The following is an 18,959-nucleotide window of genomic DNA, read 5'->3' as shown; positions in this document are numbered from 1 at the left end:
AGGAGCAATGGTCTCATCTCACCTGGCTGTAAAAGGGCAGGTAAATCAAGTTATGTGGAGGTGAGAAGTTATGGTAAGCAGTCATTCCAGAGAGAGAGGGTGGGGTGGGGGTCTTTGCTGGCAGATAATGAGAAGTGATTGCTCCTTGCAGGTGGCAGCAACTAATGCTCACCTAGCATACAATGGATACCTAGCATTCATCCAGTCTAGCAAGCAAGCAAGCTTTGTTCCCTGGTAACTGAGAAGGAAGGAAATGGCAGGGGCTCAGGAGGAATGAAGGAGGGGTGTCACCTCACTCTGCCTTGATGGTAGGTCTAGTCCAGCTCAATTCTATTCTCTCTCTCCCTCTTCTGGGTGGTGAAGTGGAAAGAAACAGCTACTTCAGCTCTGCACCCTCTAGGTGTCTTAGGGGTCCAATCTCTACTGCAGCCTAGAAAAAGAGCAGGTGAGTGAGCAGAGGTGGCTCCTTGCAACTGTCACATTTTTGCTTTAAGACATAAGTGACTCTGGGCAGAGGGGTCTGTGTGGAGGTGGAGAAGAGAAGGTGTTTCTGCAAAGAGACAAGGAGGAGGGACTCTACCTATCCAAAGGTGATCCAAACCTCCCAAGGGGGTTTCCTTCTGTCAGAGGTGGCAGTTCCTCCTCGGTGAGAGTTGGTCAATTCCTGTGTGTTGGGGCTTTGGCACCTTCCCAACAGTGCTGAGTCCTGATGCTAGGCCCCTATGTCTTTGTCACACACACAAATTCCTCTGCTGCATCCGGATGCTTCGAGCTGCTTAAATAACCCTCCCTAGGCCTTCCTGCAGTGTCCCATACCCATTTTAATTTTACTACCACAAAAACTATTGTTCCTTAATGAGTTTGGAAATTTAGAAGAGTGCTGCATCTTGTGCTTTGAACTGTGCATCTGCAGTCCTTGTTGTGTATCTCATTAACATTTCCATTATTCTGGCACGGGTTTGATGACCGTGTTTCTCTATGGCTTATTTTCAGGGGATGTCGTGTTTTTTTCCTCCTCCTGCCGTGGCTGGCATTGCTGCTGCGCCTACCAGTATTTTGAATGACCAGCAGCAATTCAGCCAGGGAAGCTTTTCCTATTGCTGCATCTGGTTGCCAGGAAAACCTGCAACCACTGAATTTCTCCGTGTTGCAACATGGTTATGAAGCCATACTAGAAAAAAAATTAGAATCTTATTGGAGGTACCCCTGGTATCTCTCAGAAGTCTGCAAATAACAGGTTATGTTTCAAGTTGTGAGCCTAACATTCAAAATCCCTTTTGTGCACATTGGGAGCATTTGCTGCCTGTAAAGCTTCTGGGATGCTACTTGTATCTTTGACGCAGTGTTATATGTACTTCAACTGGAAGTCATCATACCATATGGTTGGGTAGAGATAACAGCAAAAATGAAGGATGAAAAAACCATTGCCTTATGAAGGTTCATTATCTCATACAATGTCGTGTGACATTGAAATGGCTCAGCAATGTGTTTCACATTCAGGAAGAGAAAAACTCTGCTGGTTCACACATAATGCTAAACCAGGAATGGGGAACCTATTTCCCTCCAGATATCGTTGGACTGCAACTCCTATCAGCCCCAACTAGCATGGCATGTGGTCAGAAGTAATGGAAACTGCGAAAATCCAACAGCATGGTTTAGCACTGTGTGCATGATTCGGAATTGGCTGGAGTGAAGCCTTGGGCTCACTCACCCTCTCCCTCTGCTACATGAATGAACTAAGGACTTGCACAGTGTTCACGTTTCTCTTTCCACTAATATTTCCTTGTTACGTACAAACCATTGATCTTGGTTTTAAACGTTGATTTTGGTTTCCGCAGAAGCTGATGGACTGCAGAATAGGAGGAAAGAGGAGGCATGGAAATGGGGGTAGTGCCTACTGTAAGAAATGACAGTAGAGGAGGGATGAAAAATTGTGCGTTCAAAGGGGGCGTTCTAGAAAAAGGAAGGAGGGTAGGCATAGGTATGGGAGTGAAGATGAAAGCAAGGATACAAAAGGGGCTGCAGAAAAGGAGGGGATGGTGGATTCAACACTGGGTGAAGGTGAAAAGGGTGCTTAGTAGTTACAATGTGTAGGAAGAAGACGACTCCGGGGTGGACTCTGGGATAGGGGTTGCAGAAAAGGGGGGGGGAGAAGGCATGGCCATGAGAGGAAAGGTGAAAAGTGGTACAAAATGGGGCTGCAGATTAGAAGGGGAAAGCTGGGATGATTGCTTGATTAGGCACAATATTCAGCAAATGGAATTGTATTAGTGGTGAGCAGAGCCCCATTTGTTGTTTAGTCGTTTAGTCATGTCCGACTCTTCGTGACCCCATGGACACCATAGCACGCCAGGCACTCCTGTCTTGCACTGCCTCCCGCAGTTTGGTCAGACTCATGTTCGTAGCTTCGAGAACACTGTCCAACCATCTCGTCCTCTGTCGTCCCCTTCTCCTTGTGCCCTCCATCTTTCCCAACATCAGGGTCTTTTCCAGGGAGTCTTCTCTTCTCATGATGTGGCCAAAGTATTGGAGCCTCAGCTTCAGGATCTGTCCTTCCAGTGAGCACTCAGGGCTGATTTCCTTCAGAATGAATAGGTTTGATCTTCTTGCAGTCCATGGGACTCTTAAGAGTCTCCTCCAGCACCATAGTTAACATATATTTGGAGAGAACTCTGTGGGGAAACTGTGGGTTTCAACCAATATTAAGCTTCTGAATGACACATTTTTTTCTTTATTAAATTAAGCCTGGAAACAGCCTTAAGTTTAAGATAGGAAAAATCACTTCTAATTTCTGCTGCATTGGTCAAACTTATGAATACATAGTATATATTGATTGATTGATTGATTGATTGATTAATCAAACAAAGAGGAGGAAACCTCATAAAACATGTAGTTAAGCCCACTATTATTTTGTAGTATTAATGCTGAAGTATTTTCTTCTGGAATACTGATTTAAAGTCACTGGCAGTGACATCAAACTGTTAATTGATTACTTGCTTTTTACCTCAGGTAGCCAAATTCTTTGTCTATGGAGAGCCGCTATCTATACTTTGAAGTAGGTGATTATAACATTTCCAATTGGAGAAAGTTCCTGATCTTCATCTTGTTTGAAGATGGACATTTGAAATTCTACTTCCTTAAATGCTTTTATCATATTTAAATAGTACACTTGCAGTGACTCCCTTAGGAATAGGGAAGGATTCAGAAGTCTCAAATATGTAAATTTGGACTCTAAGCGTTGGTGTGAGTGAGAAAAACACAGAACGAGCCTTTCCCAAATTAGAATGTTTTAATTGCAATAATTAGAGATTTGACATGGATGGATACCTTTTATATTTTGCCATAGTTCATATAAGGCCAATCTCCGCTCTGAATTCCCACTTAATCACTTGCCATGCTTTGCATCATTTCCTACGTCAATGTGGTTGTAAAAAGCCTAAACACTCTGCTTGTGCTATGTGAATATAAACATTTTAAGTACAAGGATTATAAACAGAAATTGTGTATAGCCATTAAGCTTCCATTGCTTTAATCTAACAAAAACCTCTACTGTGTTTCTCCTAAAATAAGACGGTCCTCAAAAATAAGCCATGCCAGGCTTTTAATTAGTAGTATAAATATAAGACATCCCCCGAAAATAAGCCGGGGGTGGGAGCTGCTTCGGGGAGCGCAGCGCAGCGCGAAGAGCCTGGTGAGAGGCAGCTGCGGCTGCAGGTGAAGCCCGGGATCTGCGTGGGCGACTGGGGGCGAACGCACTGAGCGCTGCGGCGGTGGCGAAGAGGCGCCCGATCAGCCCGCTTCTCAGCTGATCGGGCGCCTCTTCGCTACCGCCGCAGCGCTCAGTGCGTTCACCCCCAGTCGCCCACGCAGATCCCGGGCTTCACCTGCAGCCGCAGCTGCCTCTCACCGGGCTCTTCGTGCTGCCGCTTCGGGGAGCACAGTGCAGCGCGAAGAGCACTCTTCTGGTGCTCTTGTGCGTGCGTGCGCGCGAGGGAGAAGTCCCCTTTTCCTTACCCAGGTGCAGCAGCAGGAGGTTACCCCCGCGAGGTGGGCAGTCTGTGCTCTGCACACACTCACACACCGTTTCGCCTTGCTCCGTCTCTCCCCCCTCCGCAAAGACACCAAAAAAAAAAAAAAGACATCCCCTGAAAATAAGCCGTGGTGTGTTTTTTGGGAGGAAAAATAAATATAAGACGTGTCTTATTTTAGGAGAAACACGGTAGCTAAGCAGTACTGGATTCTCAAGATAACAATTTTAGAATTACCAATTGCTCTATTTTGTGACTTGCTATCTTAATTATGTATACATTTCTTCATTTACTTCCTCTCTAGCTTTTGATCGCCTTTTCTTTTCCAACGAGAGATGGAAGATTAATGCATGATTAATGTGTATACTGTGCATGCCATTTTGAGGGTTTTCTTCAAAACTGACTTGTGTTGCTTCCACGCTAGAACTCTTTAATACTGCTGAGGAATTGCGTTTCTGCAATTAGGTGATAGTGGAAGTAAGGCAGATTCTTCACAGCACTCAATATAGCATTATGTTATCCAGTATCTTGGCCAAGATGCTTCTTTAATGTCTACTCATATCAAAGTTCAGCTAGCTAAGATGCTTTACATTGCTAATGGCAAGCTTCGTGTTTGCTGGTTCAGACATGTTACTGCTTTCTGGGAAGTGTGGTTTGGGGATTAATATTCATTTGTTCCCTATTTAGCCAGCCCCCACCCCCACCCCCTGACGGTAATATGTGTTAAATAAATGGCTTCTCTTCCATTGTAGCTTTTTATCTTTTCTTTCCATTACAGTAAAGTATTGCTATTTTACTATAATGAAAAGAGTGGGGAATGGTGAGAAACCACTAATTTAATGCACACTTTGGGAGTTGGGAAATTGGCCAAATGGGCAATTCAGCACTATTCCTGCAGCTGCACTAGCCAGGGTAGAAATGGAATGGGCTTGAACCTGCAAGGAGGAGCTTTCTGTTTAAAGGAACAGTTACCCTTAAAAGCTCTAATTGCATGTTGCCTGTTCATGAAGAACAGGCTGCTGCTGCAAAAAGAAAAAGCCACAAGTCGGGCCTGAAGAAACACTGGGCAACAACACAGAAAACAGTGGAATGTAATAATCCGAGAGTGGTTTGTGAGGATTCCGCATAAGAAGTGAGTGGAGAAAGGATGGCAATTCCAGGGGAAAGGACAACCCTGATGTTAATTCGAGCTTTATAGCTGCTCAGTCACATAAGGTTGACTATTTAAGATATCGGAAGGTTCAACAGGTCCTGAACAATAAAAGAGAAATATGCACATGACAGTATGCTTCCAATAAACCACAAGAATATATTCTAAACATATATTTCAAGCCTTTGGTTTGTTCTTGCTGTTACTGTGAACAATTACTGCCCTTGAGGAGTTTCTTGAAATGTAATACCTAGTGTTAGTTCTCAGCTATGAATTTAGTCTCCCAAATCATCCAGTGAGTTACAGTTTAAGTGCTCATTGCAATAAATCTCAAGTGCTAAGGCACTGCTTTGCTTGCATCTCAACCATTGGCAAGATGATCTGAAGTGTCCTGAAGGCCTGAAACATGGCTAGCCAGAAGATTCTGTTTTTACTTTAGTTTCTTATTCACGCTCACAAAGCAATCAAAGGTTCCTGTTACTTAGCAGTGCACTAAAGAACAGGTGGTACCTCTAGCACAGGCACAGGCATACTGGGCCCTCCAGATATTTTGGGACTACAACTCCCATTATCCCTAGCTAATAGGACTGGTGGTTAGGGATGATGGGAGTTGTAGTCCCAAAACATATGGGGGGCTGGGTTTGCCTATGCCTGCTCTAGCATATAACATTGCTGCTTAAGAGCCTTTAAAACTAAGCCCAAGTGACAGCCTCACTTAGTGATGGAAGCAGTAAACAAGGCAGACTGGCTGTGTTAAAGAAAACTGAGAATCTGAAGTACAATACTTTAATAATAGAGTTTTGTGTGCGAAGCTGTACTATGCCTTTATTCCAGCAGACCTGGAGAGAGACACAGGATTTTGGGAGAGGTGTTAGCAGGTGTTATGAAACACTGAATTTTGTAGTACAGCCTGCTTAGTATTACTCATACTCCTGTCTTTACAGTACTGACCTTTGCTGATGCACAAGCTGGGCTTAAGGGAAAAGGATCAGCAAAGACTCAGATTTTCCCAAAGAGAGTTCACTTTACAAGTTGACACCCATGGCTCCATAGCTGCCAAGTTATCCCTTTTTTTAAGGGATTTTCCATTATGCTGAATAGGCTTCCTCGCGAGAAAAGGGAAAACTTGGCAGCTGTGCATGGCTCTCTGTGTTTTCCAGGTTCCAGGAACCAGAGAAGCATTTCTGTGAATTGATATGAATGTTTAGGAAGTAATTGTACAAAGTTAGTTATAGACACAACACTGGCTCCATGTTGCTCCTGACTTCCCTTTAGTCATTGGCTGAGTTTACTTATTATTTGGAATATTTACAAACTACTAAACATTACAAAATACCATAGCAAGTGTATAATGACAATAAAAATATAACAAAATAAATCAGATACAACAGTTCATAATAACATAAAAAAGCCTACTGAATCATGCCAGTGGCTCATCTAGTCCAGCATCATGTTCTCACAGTGGCCAACCAGATGCCTGCAGGAAGTCTGCAAGCAGGATTGGAGCACTAGAGCTCTCTCCCTGCCTGTGGTTTCCAGCAACTGGTATTCAAAAGCATTTCTGCCTTCACATTCTCCAAAGGGAAATCCGATACTGCCCACAAGTTTCTGGAAAAGCCTCTCGAGAAACTCTGTGGAAGTAGGAAAGATTTTAGCATCAACACAATATATACAATACCGTATATGTTGGAGCTTGTCTAACTTAAATGGGCAATGTGTTGCAGAAGCCAGGTTCCATTGCATTGAGGTTATCATGTTGTTACACCATGGCTGTTTTCAGATGTAATACTAATCCAGAGATGCATAGATTTGAGCCTGGGACCTTTTCCATGCAGATCACGTGTTCTGTAAGTGTGCCTTGGCTGTGGTTCAAAATGGAGGGTAGGATTGTATCCTAAGCATCAATTACCCATCTAGAATGTGGGAATAATGATGACTCCCCTTGCATGGGAAGGTAAATAATATAAAACATTTAGTGCATTAAAATGTATAAATGAGAAATGTGAATACAGATTTTTAAATAAAATTAAACCAGTTAATTATGTAGCATAATATTTTACAGTCTGCAATATTTTGCTGCTTTAGAATTCACTGTCTTTTCTGGAGCTTGTGTTGTTTTATTAAGAAGTCTTATTTACATCATTACTTTGTCCTACCTTTAACAGTGCGGTTTATCTGTAGTTTGCAGTGCAACAGGACGTGGTGAGGACCAGCAGCAATAAAGACTTTAAAAATAGTTGCCACCTAGCTAAAAATAGAAATGTGAGACAAAGTACCGGTAGTTCAGACAATATCTTTTATTTGAGCTGCTGTATGTGTGTTGTATATGAGTATACAATATATAATTGTATATGAGTTTGACCAAATTGCAGGAGGCAGTGGAAGACAGGAGTGCCTGGCGTGCTCTGGTCCATGGGGTCACAAAGAGTCGGACACGACTAAACGACTAAACAACAACAATGTTTGTTGTTGACCAGGGCTAATGAAGCAATGACACCTTCAGTCATATTTGCTCCAGATTTTCTCAAATGGTTCCTCTTCTGTAGAAGTGTATTTTCCATTCATGATTCCATTCATGATTACTCTGTACTTTCCATTCATGATTCCATTCATGATTACTCTGAGAGTGCAATCCTACTTTGACCGTAAGGCCCAAGTAAACAATGGGCCTTACTCCTTGGAAAGTATGTATAGGACTGCAGTGTGAGTTTTCTGGAAGTACCTGATCCTGTAGCATTGTGTTAATAATGCATTAGTGGCAGAAAAGATTTCAAGATCAGTGATTGCTTATTTGTTCAAAAATGTTAAATACGTTACCTTTTTAAAAAAATAAACCTGAAGCCATGCAGATATTTTTGTTACTGTTTCAGTAGCACCTTAAAGACCAACTAAGTTTTTATTTTGGTATGAGCTTTCGTGTGCATGCACACTTCTTCAGATACAGTGAAATAGGAGTCCCCAGGCACTTATGTAGAGAAGGGGTGGGGAGGGGGTGGGGATGGGGAGGGGAGGGGGGATCACTCAGAAGGGTGGTGGAAGTGGGTGATTGACTGACTGATAGCTGTTGATGACCGAAAACGACTGCAAATGGTTTTGCATGAAAAAGCAAGGGTTGAGATGGCTGAAGATCACTTATCATGTATAATGAGATAAGAATCCGATATCTCTGTTCAAACCAGGTCCCTCCATGGTTTTGAGCTTGGTGATAAGTTGTAATTCAGCAACTTCTCTTTCCAGTCTATTTCTGAAATTCTTTTGTAGTAAGACAGCTACTTTGAGATCTTGTATAGAATGTCCTGGGAGATTGAAGTGTTCTCCTACTGGTTTTTCTGTCTTCTGGTTCCTGATGTCAGATTTATGTCCATTTATCCTTTGGCGTAGGGTTTGGCCTGTTTGTCCATGGTTGCTTGTATGCTTGTTTCCCACTTGTTTCCCACTGGCTCAGCATCCAGCTTCACGAGTTCGCTCCTGCCTCCTTGTTGTAGCAACCTTTTGAGGCAAAGCAATGATCCTAATTGATTTGTTGATAGTATATGAATTGAGACATAACAACAAACCACAGAGGACCTTTTCAGTAGTCCCATTTTCTCCCTTGTTTGTGGAATGCTGCACCTGGTGAGACCCACCTGGTGCAGACTTTGTCATTTTTTCAGCCCCAGGTCAAGATGTTTCTCTACTCCCAGGTGTTTGATGTGCTAATTGTGGTTTCCTCATCCATCAGCATTGTGCATAACATGCACCTGCCTTATGTGCAGCTCAGTTAATGTTTTCAGGGCACATCACAATCATTAGGAACTTGACATCCTTCAGAATGGATTCACTGACTAGTTTAAAGTGTTTTGGTGCCTCTGGCAATACTTCCTTCAGTTTCAGAAGGTTATGACATCAATTTGCACACCTGAAAAAGAAACATGAAAATTTATGTATTTATTATTTATGTTATATAAGAAATAAATAATGAATGCTTACAGACGGTTGGCTGCTAGCGCTCTCTTTATTGCCATACACTCCTCTCAACATCTTACCACCATGTTAGCACCCTGTTTTTGTTTGTGGGTATGTGTTCAGCATTTTTCAATCTGCATGTATGTACCTTTGAAATAATAAAAAAGTAGCTGTGCTGTTCCACTGTATCGCAGTTGTGCAACTCTGAAAATTAAGTAGCACAAGACAATAGGACAGGTGTTGGCAACGTTTTCCGGCCGTGGGCCAGAGGATTCCCACGGCCAGACATGGGCCGGACATGCACAGAAGCTATTTCCGGCGCCACGCTGCCCATGTCCGGGGGGCCAGAAATGGCTTCTGTGCGTGTCTGCAGTGCCAGAAATAGCTTCTGCGGCTGCGCAGAAGCTATTACTGCCGCCATGCTGCCCATGTCCGGGGCGGAGGAAATGGCTTCTGCAGCGTCTGCGCAGGTGCAGGCACCATTTTCGGCGCCGCTTGGCGAGTCTCCGAGCCACGCTGCGCCAGTTTAGCGCAGCGTGGGGGGGGGGACTTGCCAAGCGGATGGCTCAGTGACCGAGTGGCTCACCCCTTTATTTACAGGCAACTCAATTTTTGCATTTTGCATTTATTTACAGGCAACTCATGGTTGCATTCCAGGGGGTAAAGGTAAAGGGAACCCTGACCGTTAGGTCCAGTCGCAGATGACTCTGGGGTTGCGGCGCTCATCTCGCTTTATTGGCCGAGGGAGCTGACTAAGCAGCTTCTGGCGAACCAGAGCAGCATACAGAAACATTGTTTACCTTCCTGCCTATTTATCTACTTACAGTTTGACATGCTTTCGAACTGCTAGGTTGGCAGGAGCTGGGACTGAGCAACGGGAGCTTACCCCGTCGCGGGGATTCGAACCGCCAACCTTCTGATCGGCAAGCCCTAGACTCAGTGGTTTAGACCACAGCGCCACCTGCGTCCCTACATTCTGGGGGTAGTATGTAGTAAAAGCACTTTGGGTTCATTGGCAGGTGGGATTGCCAAAGTCTATTTTCCCAGATGACTGCCCCTTTTTATTATACTGTATATTATTCAAATTTTTGCTGCTACATGGGTGCTCCAATAAAAATGCACCTAATTTGCCACTCACTGTAGCACAATTCCATAATTCCAAACTATTTTTAACAACAGCAACAAAAAATTAAAGCCTGCAGCACAGGGCAAGAGGCCTTACAGGATTAGAGCCAGAACATACACATGTTTATTCAGAAGTAAACACTGCTATTTTTAGTGGAATCTCTTCTTTCTAATCCTAGACATGTGGTTTGGGAGAACAGAATTCTCATGTGCCTCTTGTTTTGCAGTGTCCCTCCCATTTGAAGTTCTAAGCACTTCAAGACATTTACTTATTTTACAAAATGTGTAATATTGGAATTGTGTTCTCCAGGGAAAAGGACCTGCATTGCAGGACAAGAAGTACGGTAGCTCTGTAACTGAAACTGTAAAGTTTGTGATAGAGAAAGGAGAGATTTTCCCAGCATACCATTTCACCTACCCCAAGGTCAGCTCCTCCCAATGTGGTTCAAAATTTGACATTTTTCTAACCACAACTGCAGAGAGGTTGCTCTTCTATTTCAGTCCTTTATTCAAAGTCAGATATTTTTTTTAATAAGAAAAAAGATGAATGAGCACTGGGAAAATGTATATTTATGGAATGATGGCTGCATCATGTGGACCCCCTGTTAAATATGAGTTAACAAGCCATAGCAATTGCACAGTAAACTTGTCGTCTGGAAGCAGACATTATTTATTTTTATGTTCACAAATGGATTCTTCCAAACCCACAAACAACATGGGGTTGGATCCAGACTCGCATTTCTGTGAACAAAAGCAGAAGAAACGGAGCTTTAGTGAAGGCTCCTGCTGGAAGAAGGAGGGAAGACAACTTAATAGTCCAAAACTCCACCTCCCATGCTGTTCTTGCCAGAACATGTTTTCAGGGGTCTGCAGAGACAGTGCAGTGTCTTGTGGAGTTCTATCCATAGCTAGTCTGGATCCTGCTCATAGTGTGCATTCTCATTCTTTAATATGGAAAAAAATAAATATGGAAATACAAAAAAGCTGCCACTGGATTAATTTCATTTGTAGTACATCTTCCAAGATGTCATCATATCTGAAATTTAATATTTAACTTCTCTTTACCACACTGCAAAAAGGGACATTCTTATCATAATTGCAGTTAGTATCCTAACTGTGAGTCTCCTTTAAAGATTATGTGATGCTTAGAGTAATGATTCCTCATTGCCTGAAGACTTAGTGATAGCTTGAGAATTCGTTGATGAATACAAATCCCATGCAGCCTCTGTTTTTTGGTTCACATAGGCCACTAAGCTAGCAGAAAGGGGAAAGAAAGCCGTTTTCATGGCTGTAATTGAAAGCTAGTGAGGTGTATGTAGTTGCTACAGTGTTGGACTTGGATGTGGAAAACCCAAATTCAGAACCACACATGTTCACACACCACAGTGTTCTGTCGGTAACTTGGTGTGAGTTACAGTGTCTCACACCAGTTTACTTTAAAGGGTTGTTTTGAGGACAAAGCATAGCTCCAAGCCCCCCCCCCCCAGGTCCATACGTTTTGGCTGGTCTTGCTGGCCAAGCCAAAAATTGTAGTCTCCAGCTCATCCACCCTAAATTTTTCCTGGGGGCAGAAGCTGGGTGGTGAAGGAAAGTGTGTGCTTTGCATACGGCTTCCCAGAAGTGCTTTGTAGTGGCATCCATTCATTCTTGAAGGTAAGGCCACTGTGGGATGTGTGTTACTGAGTGCCAGTGCTCAAAGGTACACAGAGCACCCTCAGGTCGCAGTGCCGAATACCTTTCCTGCTCCAAAGTAGGAATACGGAAGTGGGAAGTACTGTAATTGCTGGTTTGGCCCTGTGTAGCTAAGGATCTTCAGGAGCTTTCACCTTGGAGGTACAGGACAATCCCCAGCCTTCCTCGCACCTTTGGAAATGACAGGGATTGCCACACAACTGCCTGAATGATTCCATCCACTTCTACATCTAGGTGGAAGGCTTGCTGCTCACCATGCATGCCAGAGGCAGTACTTATTGAAGTATGTTCACTTTTTAACACACTTATTCACAACTTTGGTGTATTCCCAGTTTCATTTTACACATCTATCACACATGTTTGAATGGACAGGTGCTTCTTAAAACATGATGGTTGAAATATTAGTAGTCTTTTTGTTGTTGACTTCAGGGTTAGTGTTTGGCTGGAAAATGAATAGATTTCAGCTGTCAGTTGGAACACAGAATCTCCCACCCCCTTTTGTACAACTCTCCCTCTTATCACTACATTGTTGCCTCTACATTAGGTGGACGAGCAGAGTCCTGGAACTCAACTGGATATTGTTGATAAGATATGCATAGCCAGTAATATGTACATGGGTCTACAAAAACCACCAGCTGAATCAGAGCCATCTGACTTGATTAAGTTTATCCTGATGACTCCTGTGCAGATGGCAGAAAGCAGGACCTCATGGATAATAAAATAAAGGAAGCAACCATAGATCCTGAGCATCTATGGTAGAAGGCACAAATCTGCCTTCTGTCTTTTGTTTCACGTAGGTCACTCAGCTGCCAGCAAGGGGAAAGAAAGCAGTTTGAACAACTCTTTGCAACTACTCATTCCTCTTTTAATGAGTCATTGCATCCTTTAGGAAGCAAGTGAGGTTATTGAATTCCAAATTAATTCCTGGGAATTGTTTTAACTTTTAGTTGACTGGTACATGCATTTATTCCCAGTAATGATGCAGATAATTAAAATAGCATTGCCTCATATGACTGGCTGATTGCTATGGGATCTAAGAATAAATTCCTATAATAAGTCTGTTTATTTTTGAGTGAGAAGGCAGAGTAAGATTTCTCCCTTTAGCCCATTTGCTGTGGATCACTGTTCACGTAATGATACGTGACCAGATGTTGAAGCTAGATTCTAAGTTCTTGTAAGGATTGTAAAGGGAGGATAAGGAAAATGTCACGTTGCTTTCAGCCGTTACCATTTCATCAGATCTCATTGCTCAGAAGCATTCGCCAGTATCAAAAGGACTGAGCAATATGCTAGCTGGGAAGTGAACATCATGCCAAAGGAAAGCAGCAATGCCTGAAAAAGAAAACATGCTATAAAGTCATCTTGATCTTATCTCAAGCCCTTTCCGCCCAAACCCACCAAAGTCTTTACTAAGCTGTCTGCCTATAAATAGAACAGCAGCTCTCTTGCAGAGATGGGCAGCTGTAAACTACAGCCTTTTTCTCTCCCCCAGCAGCATCTGTGTTGTGTGAGAGGCAGCCCAACAACTATGTCAGGTTTTGGGGGTTTTTTTGCTAGCCTTTCATGTCTAAGTCGTGTATCTATGAGGTTCCTGTAGATAGTCTAATGCAGGAAAATTCATTGGTTTACTTTTACTTTGGCGGACAAGAATGTTGGCAGCCTTTTTGGGTGGTGGTGTTTTCTTTGAAAGAGCATTCTTTAAAAGAGATGGAGGAGTGCTCATCATTTGCACAGGTGAGTTTGTTCTGAAGGTGTGAATTCAGTCCCTGAATAGACTGGAAACAGGTTTGGGTATCAGTTCACAAATATATGAATAAAAAGAATAGAATTGGAATTGAGTACAGAGCATCAGTCTTACAAACTTGTGCTTAAACTACAGGTTGATTAAATACAAAATCAAACCAGCAGTCTGCTGGTTGAGCCTGAAATATTTCTTTGATCAGGATTCATTGGCAGGAAAGTTCCAGAAAACAAGCTAAACTGTCTAATTTAGGATCTGTTGTCACCCTTTTGGGGGCTGATATTTGTTTCTATTTCAGTTCATCAAATCATGAACCATTCAGTTGTACTCCCAGTAGTTCTTCAAGCTATTATTCATGTTAACCACACAAACCTTGCCTATATTTAGCCTGTTTTTAAGTCTTTGGACTATTAGATAATAATTTTCATTTGTTTCTTTAAGAGCATCAGTGGCATTTATCTTCTTATTCTGCAGACCAAGGTTGGGAGTCTTTGCATAATTTCCTGAAGCCGCATATTCACAGGATCTCACCAATAAAAATTCTCAAGATTTCTGCCCAATACGTTTTTCTTTTCTTTTCTGGAAGATATCCATTATTTCATGGGTGTAGAGTATGAACTAGGAGATGTGTTCAAACCTGCCATAGTAGTATCTCTGTAACTTACCTGATACCTCATGGAACTCACAAAATGGCAGTTCCACTTCCAGTAGCTTATCACTTTCACTCTTTGAGGTAGAGTCCATCCCTGCCACTTTTTCAGTTCTTTCATTTACTTTCAGCTCATTATTTTTCTAGGAGTAGCAGTTTGAAGGCACTTAGGAATTTCCCTAATTTTATTTATCATCTTTGAAATTGTAGAGCTCTTGTGAAACTATGGTTAAGCTCAGCAGTTCTTCTGCTTCTTCCCTGTAGTGCATCAATTGGCTCCCTTGCTTGGGCCATATGCAGCTTTGGGTTTTTTTTGTAGAGCACCTGATCTTTGTTTGTGGCATGCCACTATGTGGATTATGTGGGCTGACAGTTTTCATTGGAGGTAGGAAGATGAGTTTGCTAAGCCAGTGTGGTGTAATGATTAAGAGCAGTGGATTCATAATCTGGTGAACTGGGCTAGTCACACTTCTTGGGCTAGTCACACTTCTTTGAAGTCTTTCAGCCTCACTCAACTCACAGAGTGCTTGTTGTGGGGGAGGAAGGAAAAAGGAGATTCTTAGCCGCTTTGAGACTCCTTAGGGTAGTGATAAAGCGGGATATCAAATCCAAACTACTACTCCTCCTCCTCTTCTTCTTCTTCTTCTTCTTCTTCTTCTTTTTCTTTTCTCGGATTTCTGCGAGTATCAATTCCTGGGGCTGTGGGAGATGGAGGCAGAACCTTTCTGTATGGAAACCATGCTTTGATAAACTTTATTTATTTACCCCAATTATTATGCAAAAACATTTTGAGCACTCCAGTGATTTTATTTATTTATTAGTGTAATTCAGCCGGTTCAATAAACGGGCGCTAGAACATCCCGGGGTTCGGAGAAGCGCTTGCCTGGGCTGCTTTCTCCTCCTTCGTTCCTCTCCCCCAGCCGCCGACAGGAAGGAGACATCCTGGGGTTTGGAGAAGTGCTTGTGCAGCGCTTCTCCGAACCTAGGGACCTATGCTGGGGAGGAGAGGCTCCTTCCCCGCCCTGGCCTGGCCTGGCTTGGCTGGAGGCGGCACCGGGGCCGGCCGCGAGCCCTGCGTTGGCAAGGCGGGAAGCCCCGTTTCTCCACGGGACACAAACGCCTACCTCGCCGCCGCTGCTTCGCGGCCTGCCGCCGCCACCCCGCCGCTCCTTCGCGGCCTGCCGCCGCCACCCCGCCGCTCCTGTCACGGGCCAGGGAGGGTTGTGAGGAGGAGGCGGAGGAGGACAAAGATGGTGGCATCGGGCTCCAGGGCGGCTGCGGGAGCCAGACCAGGCTCCTCAAAGGCGCCCTTCCTCTCCCCATTCACCTCCACCGGCCTCCACCCTCGCTTCCCCGACGTGCCCTGCAGTGAGGCGGTGTCCAGCCGGGAGCGGCGGTTGGAGGAGGCGGGGGGAGAGCGCGCGTGCATGCAGTTTCTTCGTCCAGTCCCTGTGTCCGTGGGGCACATGCGCAGTAGCGCGGACACAGGGACTGGACACAGAGACACTTGCACTTTATTATATAGGATACAAAATATATTGTCCACTCTTCGTTAAAATAATCCCAGAGCAGGTTATACCGTTAATATAATTAAGTAAATACATAATATACAAGAATTGATATCTAACATTAGTTACATTCAAAGTAGAGTCACTGAAATCAGTGAACTTAAATCCATTGATTTCAGCAGAACTGCTCTGAGTATGACTTAGTTGGATATTGCTTTATAAAAGTATAGCATTATAATGAAATACAGTAGCTCAGTAAATCAAGGAGGGCAAGCTGCCCAGCTCCACATCCAGTTTAACCACAGGCTGGATGGATAAATGAGCTGTTAACTGACACTGAAAACCTATTAGGGTTGGTGTGGGGTACATTTACCTTTACTTTAGTCAAATATGTGAGAGGAGAGCATTCCACTGTCAAGGTGCCAAAATTGATTGATTCCATCCTCCAGAGATTATTGGTTCTATCTTCTTGTATTATTTCAGAATTTACTTGTCTGCAAATTGTTTTGTATTTTTCTCTATAAAGTGTGTGGTGAGTGTGTTGTACCAAACCTTTCCTATTTCCTCACTGTATATCTGTTGAATCTCACTGAAAGTCACAGGAAAACAGTAATAGTTTTCTCTCGCAATTTCACTTCATAGTTCAGGTCATTCTGATTTTGAAGAGAGAAGTTCTGTGCTAAGCCATGATGACTTTTTTTTTTTTTTTTGCATATAGCATTTTGCTGATGAACAGCAGTTTGGCAAAGGAAAATATAAAAAGCTTAAATAAATCTGCAACTTTTAGGGAGGACAGGCACTTTAAGTTATGACATCCTATGGTTGCAAATAGACATTTGCCTAATAATCTATGGTGAACAGAAATTGCTTCTGGCCAGCTAGGAGGGAAAGCTTTTGCAAGTTGGAAAAAAATTGACTTTTGATTTCTAACAAGTAACTAACAAAGGTTTTTTTTTTGGGGGGGCAATCTGACTTTTCAGCAGACTTAGCTACTTCAACTTTTAATATCTCTTGAAGAATTTTCAAATCACTCAAGTGGGATGTTAAGTTAGTAGGGACTGTATAACAAGGTTATTATTGTATCTTGATTGTCATACTGGCTTCCAGTGAACACATTTAAGAACACTGTTGTGCTCTATATATGTTGCTTTTGTAGCCTTTGGTTACAGAATGACCTAACAGACAGCTTTATGATATCCCTGCAGCAGTTTCTCCTAATGATGTGTTCCTACACTGGACTACTTGAAGTACTTGTAGATGGCGCTTTCCTTGGAAAAGGGGAGTATTAAATGGAGCATTAAAAACCCATATTATGTCACTTGCTACTGGCAGGAGCTATGTATTCGTAGTGAATTAAAGCTCTAACCTTTGCTTTCGTTTTGTAGTCCTTCAGTTATTATTAAGATTCTGTGTTGGTAGCATTTTAATGTATCTTTTGGTATTTATTACGTTCTTCAATTGGGTTAACAAATGTGTATCATAAAGAGCAATTAAATGAATGACATCTAAACATAGCCTTGTAGCCTGGATATGCATATTACGTGAATGATAGTGTGTGGGGCTAGATGTGGAGCAGTGAGAAAATGTCCAGAACTGTGTGTAGACAGACTTGGCACTTTAGCCTTGGGAAATGGCAGCCAGCCAGCCAGCCAGTAAGTAGTGAGTCAGAGCCAAGAGTATCTGAAGAAAAGAAAACCAAATATAAAAGCTGGAAGGATTATTCTCGTCTTTTTATTACTGCCCTCCACACTCCCTTAAATATGCAGACCATTTCCTGTGGTAGTCAGATGCTGATAGCTTTACAGGAGACAGGCTGCTGTGTGCTCACTTTAGTCAAACAGGTGAGATCAGAGCCATAATTGGACAGGACAGAGCTCTGGGCTCAGATGCCGAGGTTTTTCTAAAAATGTTTGCTGTAACTTCTTCAAAGCTTGATAAGATCACCTTGACTAGCCTGAAGAATTGTATCCTTCTCACACCAAGATAATATCTCTCTTACACAGGAAAGGAATCTCTGCACTGTGTGTTTGACTGTTGTTTATTGCACTTGGATAGAGATAAGATCAGCAGCTCAGTTTTATGAATGTGTTGGATATTTCCAGCAGAGGGCAGTCAAACAATAAAGAATATTGATATCAAAGCCAGTACTTTTCTTTTTGTGGTTGGGGAGTGGTAAAATCAGAAAAATTAGCTGTTCATAAAGAAATGCTTCTTGTGTGCAGAGGAGGGTGACCAAGGTGATCAAAGGTCTGGAAACTAAGCCCTATGAGGAACAGTTGAGGGAGCTGGGTAGCCTGGAAAAGAGGAGACTGAGAGGAGATAGATATCCATCTTCAAATGGCAGATGGAGCAAGCTTGTTTTCTTCTGCTCCAGAGGCTAGGACCCAAACCAGTGGATTCAAGTTACAAGAAAGGGGGTTCCAACTAAACATCAGGAAGAACCTTCTGACGGTAAGAGCTGTTCAACAGTGGAATGGACTTCCTTGTAAGATGGTAGACTCTCTTTCATTGGAGGTTTTTAGGCAGAGGGTGGATGGCCATATGTCCTGGATACTTTACTTGAGATTCCTACTTTTCAGGGAGTTAGACAAGATGATGACCCTCGGGGTCCCTTCTAATTCTATAGTTCTTTGATTCCATGACTGTGATCTCTTCTTGACTTCTAGACTATTATAAAAGAGGGCATGCTGATGAAACAGACCAGCTCATTTCAGCGCTGGAAGAGACGATACTTCAAATTGCGAGGACGAACTCTATACTATGCCAAAACAGCAAAGGTATGTGGCAGTCCATGAAATTATGGGAGGGTAATAAAGAATAGGAATCATCCAGTTTATATGACTACAGCACAAGGGTTACTAGCTACTAAGAGTGTTTACACTCACAAGCCTGCTACTCAGAAGTTCATAATAGTTGCTTTACTTTGGTAAAACTATTAACTATTATAAAATAGGGACTGGTTATCCCTTAAGTACTGATAGATTGTTTTTCTTTGTGTCCATGAGGGCTAGAAACACAGGAAACACAGGAAGCTGCCTTATACAGAGTCAAGTCATTGAACTATCTAGCTTTGTGTTGTCTACACTGACAGGCAGCAGATGAAGTCTCTCTCAGACCTACT

At 42.9% G+C, this 18,959-nt stretch overlaps 1 protein-coding gene across 5 annotated transcripts in view; it reads left to right on the top strand.

The window, feature by feature from the left end:
• DGKD (diacylglycerol kinase delta) overlaps positions 1-18,959 on the top strand; it is a 75,586-nt gene that overhangs the window by 1,554 nt on the left and 55,073 nt on the right. For 2 of the 5 annotated variants that reach the window (XM_035132663.3, XM_035132659.3), the window contains exons 1-2: positions 13,451-13,674; positions 18,505-18,615. In XM_035132663.3, coding sequence (XP_034988554.3) covers positions 13,504-13,674; positions 18,505-18,615 — 282 coding nt within the window. In that variant the 5' untranslated portion in view covers positions 13,451-13,503. Of the gene's footprint in view, positions 1-13,379; positions 13,675-18,504; positions 18,616-18,959 lie in introns of those variants that run through there. The other 3 variants (XM_035132662.3, XM_035132661.3, XM_035132660.3) reach the window with 2 other exon arrangements.

Source organism: Zootoca vivipara, chromosome 5 (genome assembly GCF_965207765.1).
Source record: "Zootoca vivipara chromosome 5, rZooViv2.hap1.1, whole genome shotgun sequence".
In the NCBI taxonomy this organism is placed as follows: domain Eukaryota; kingdom Metazoa; phylum Chordata; class Lepidosauria; order Squamata; family Lacertidae; genus Zootoca; species Zootoca vivipara.
This window is presented reverse-complemented; position numbering and strand designations above follow the sequence as displayed.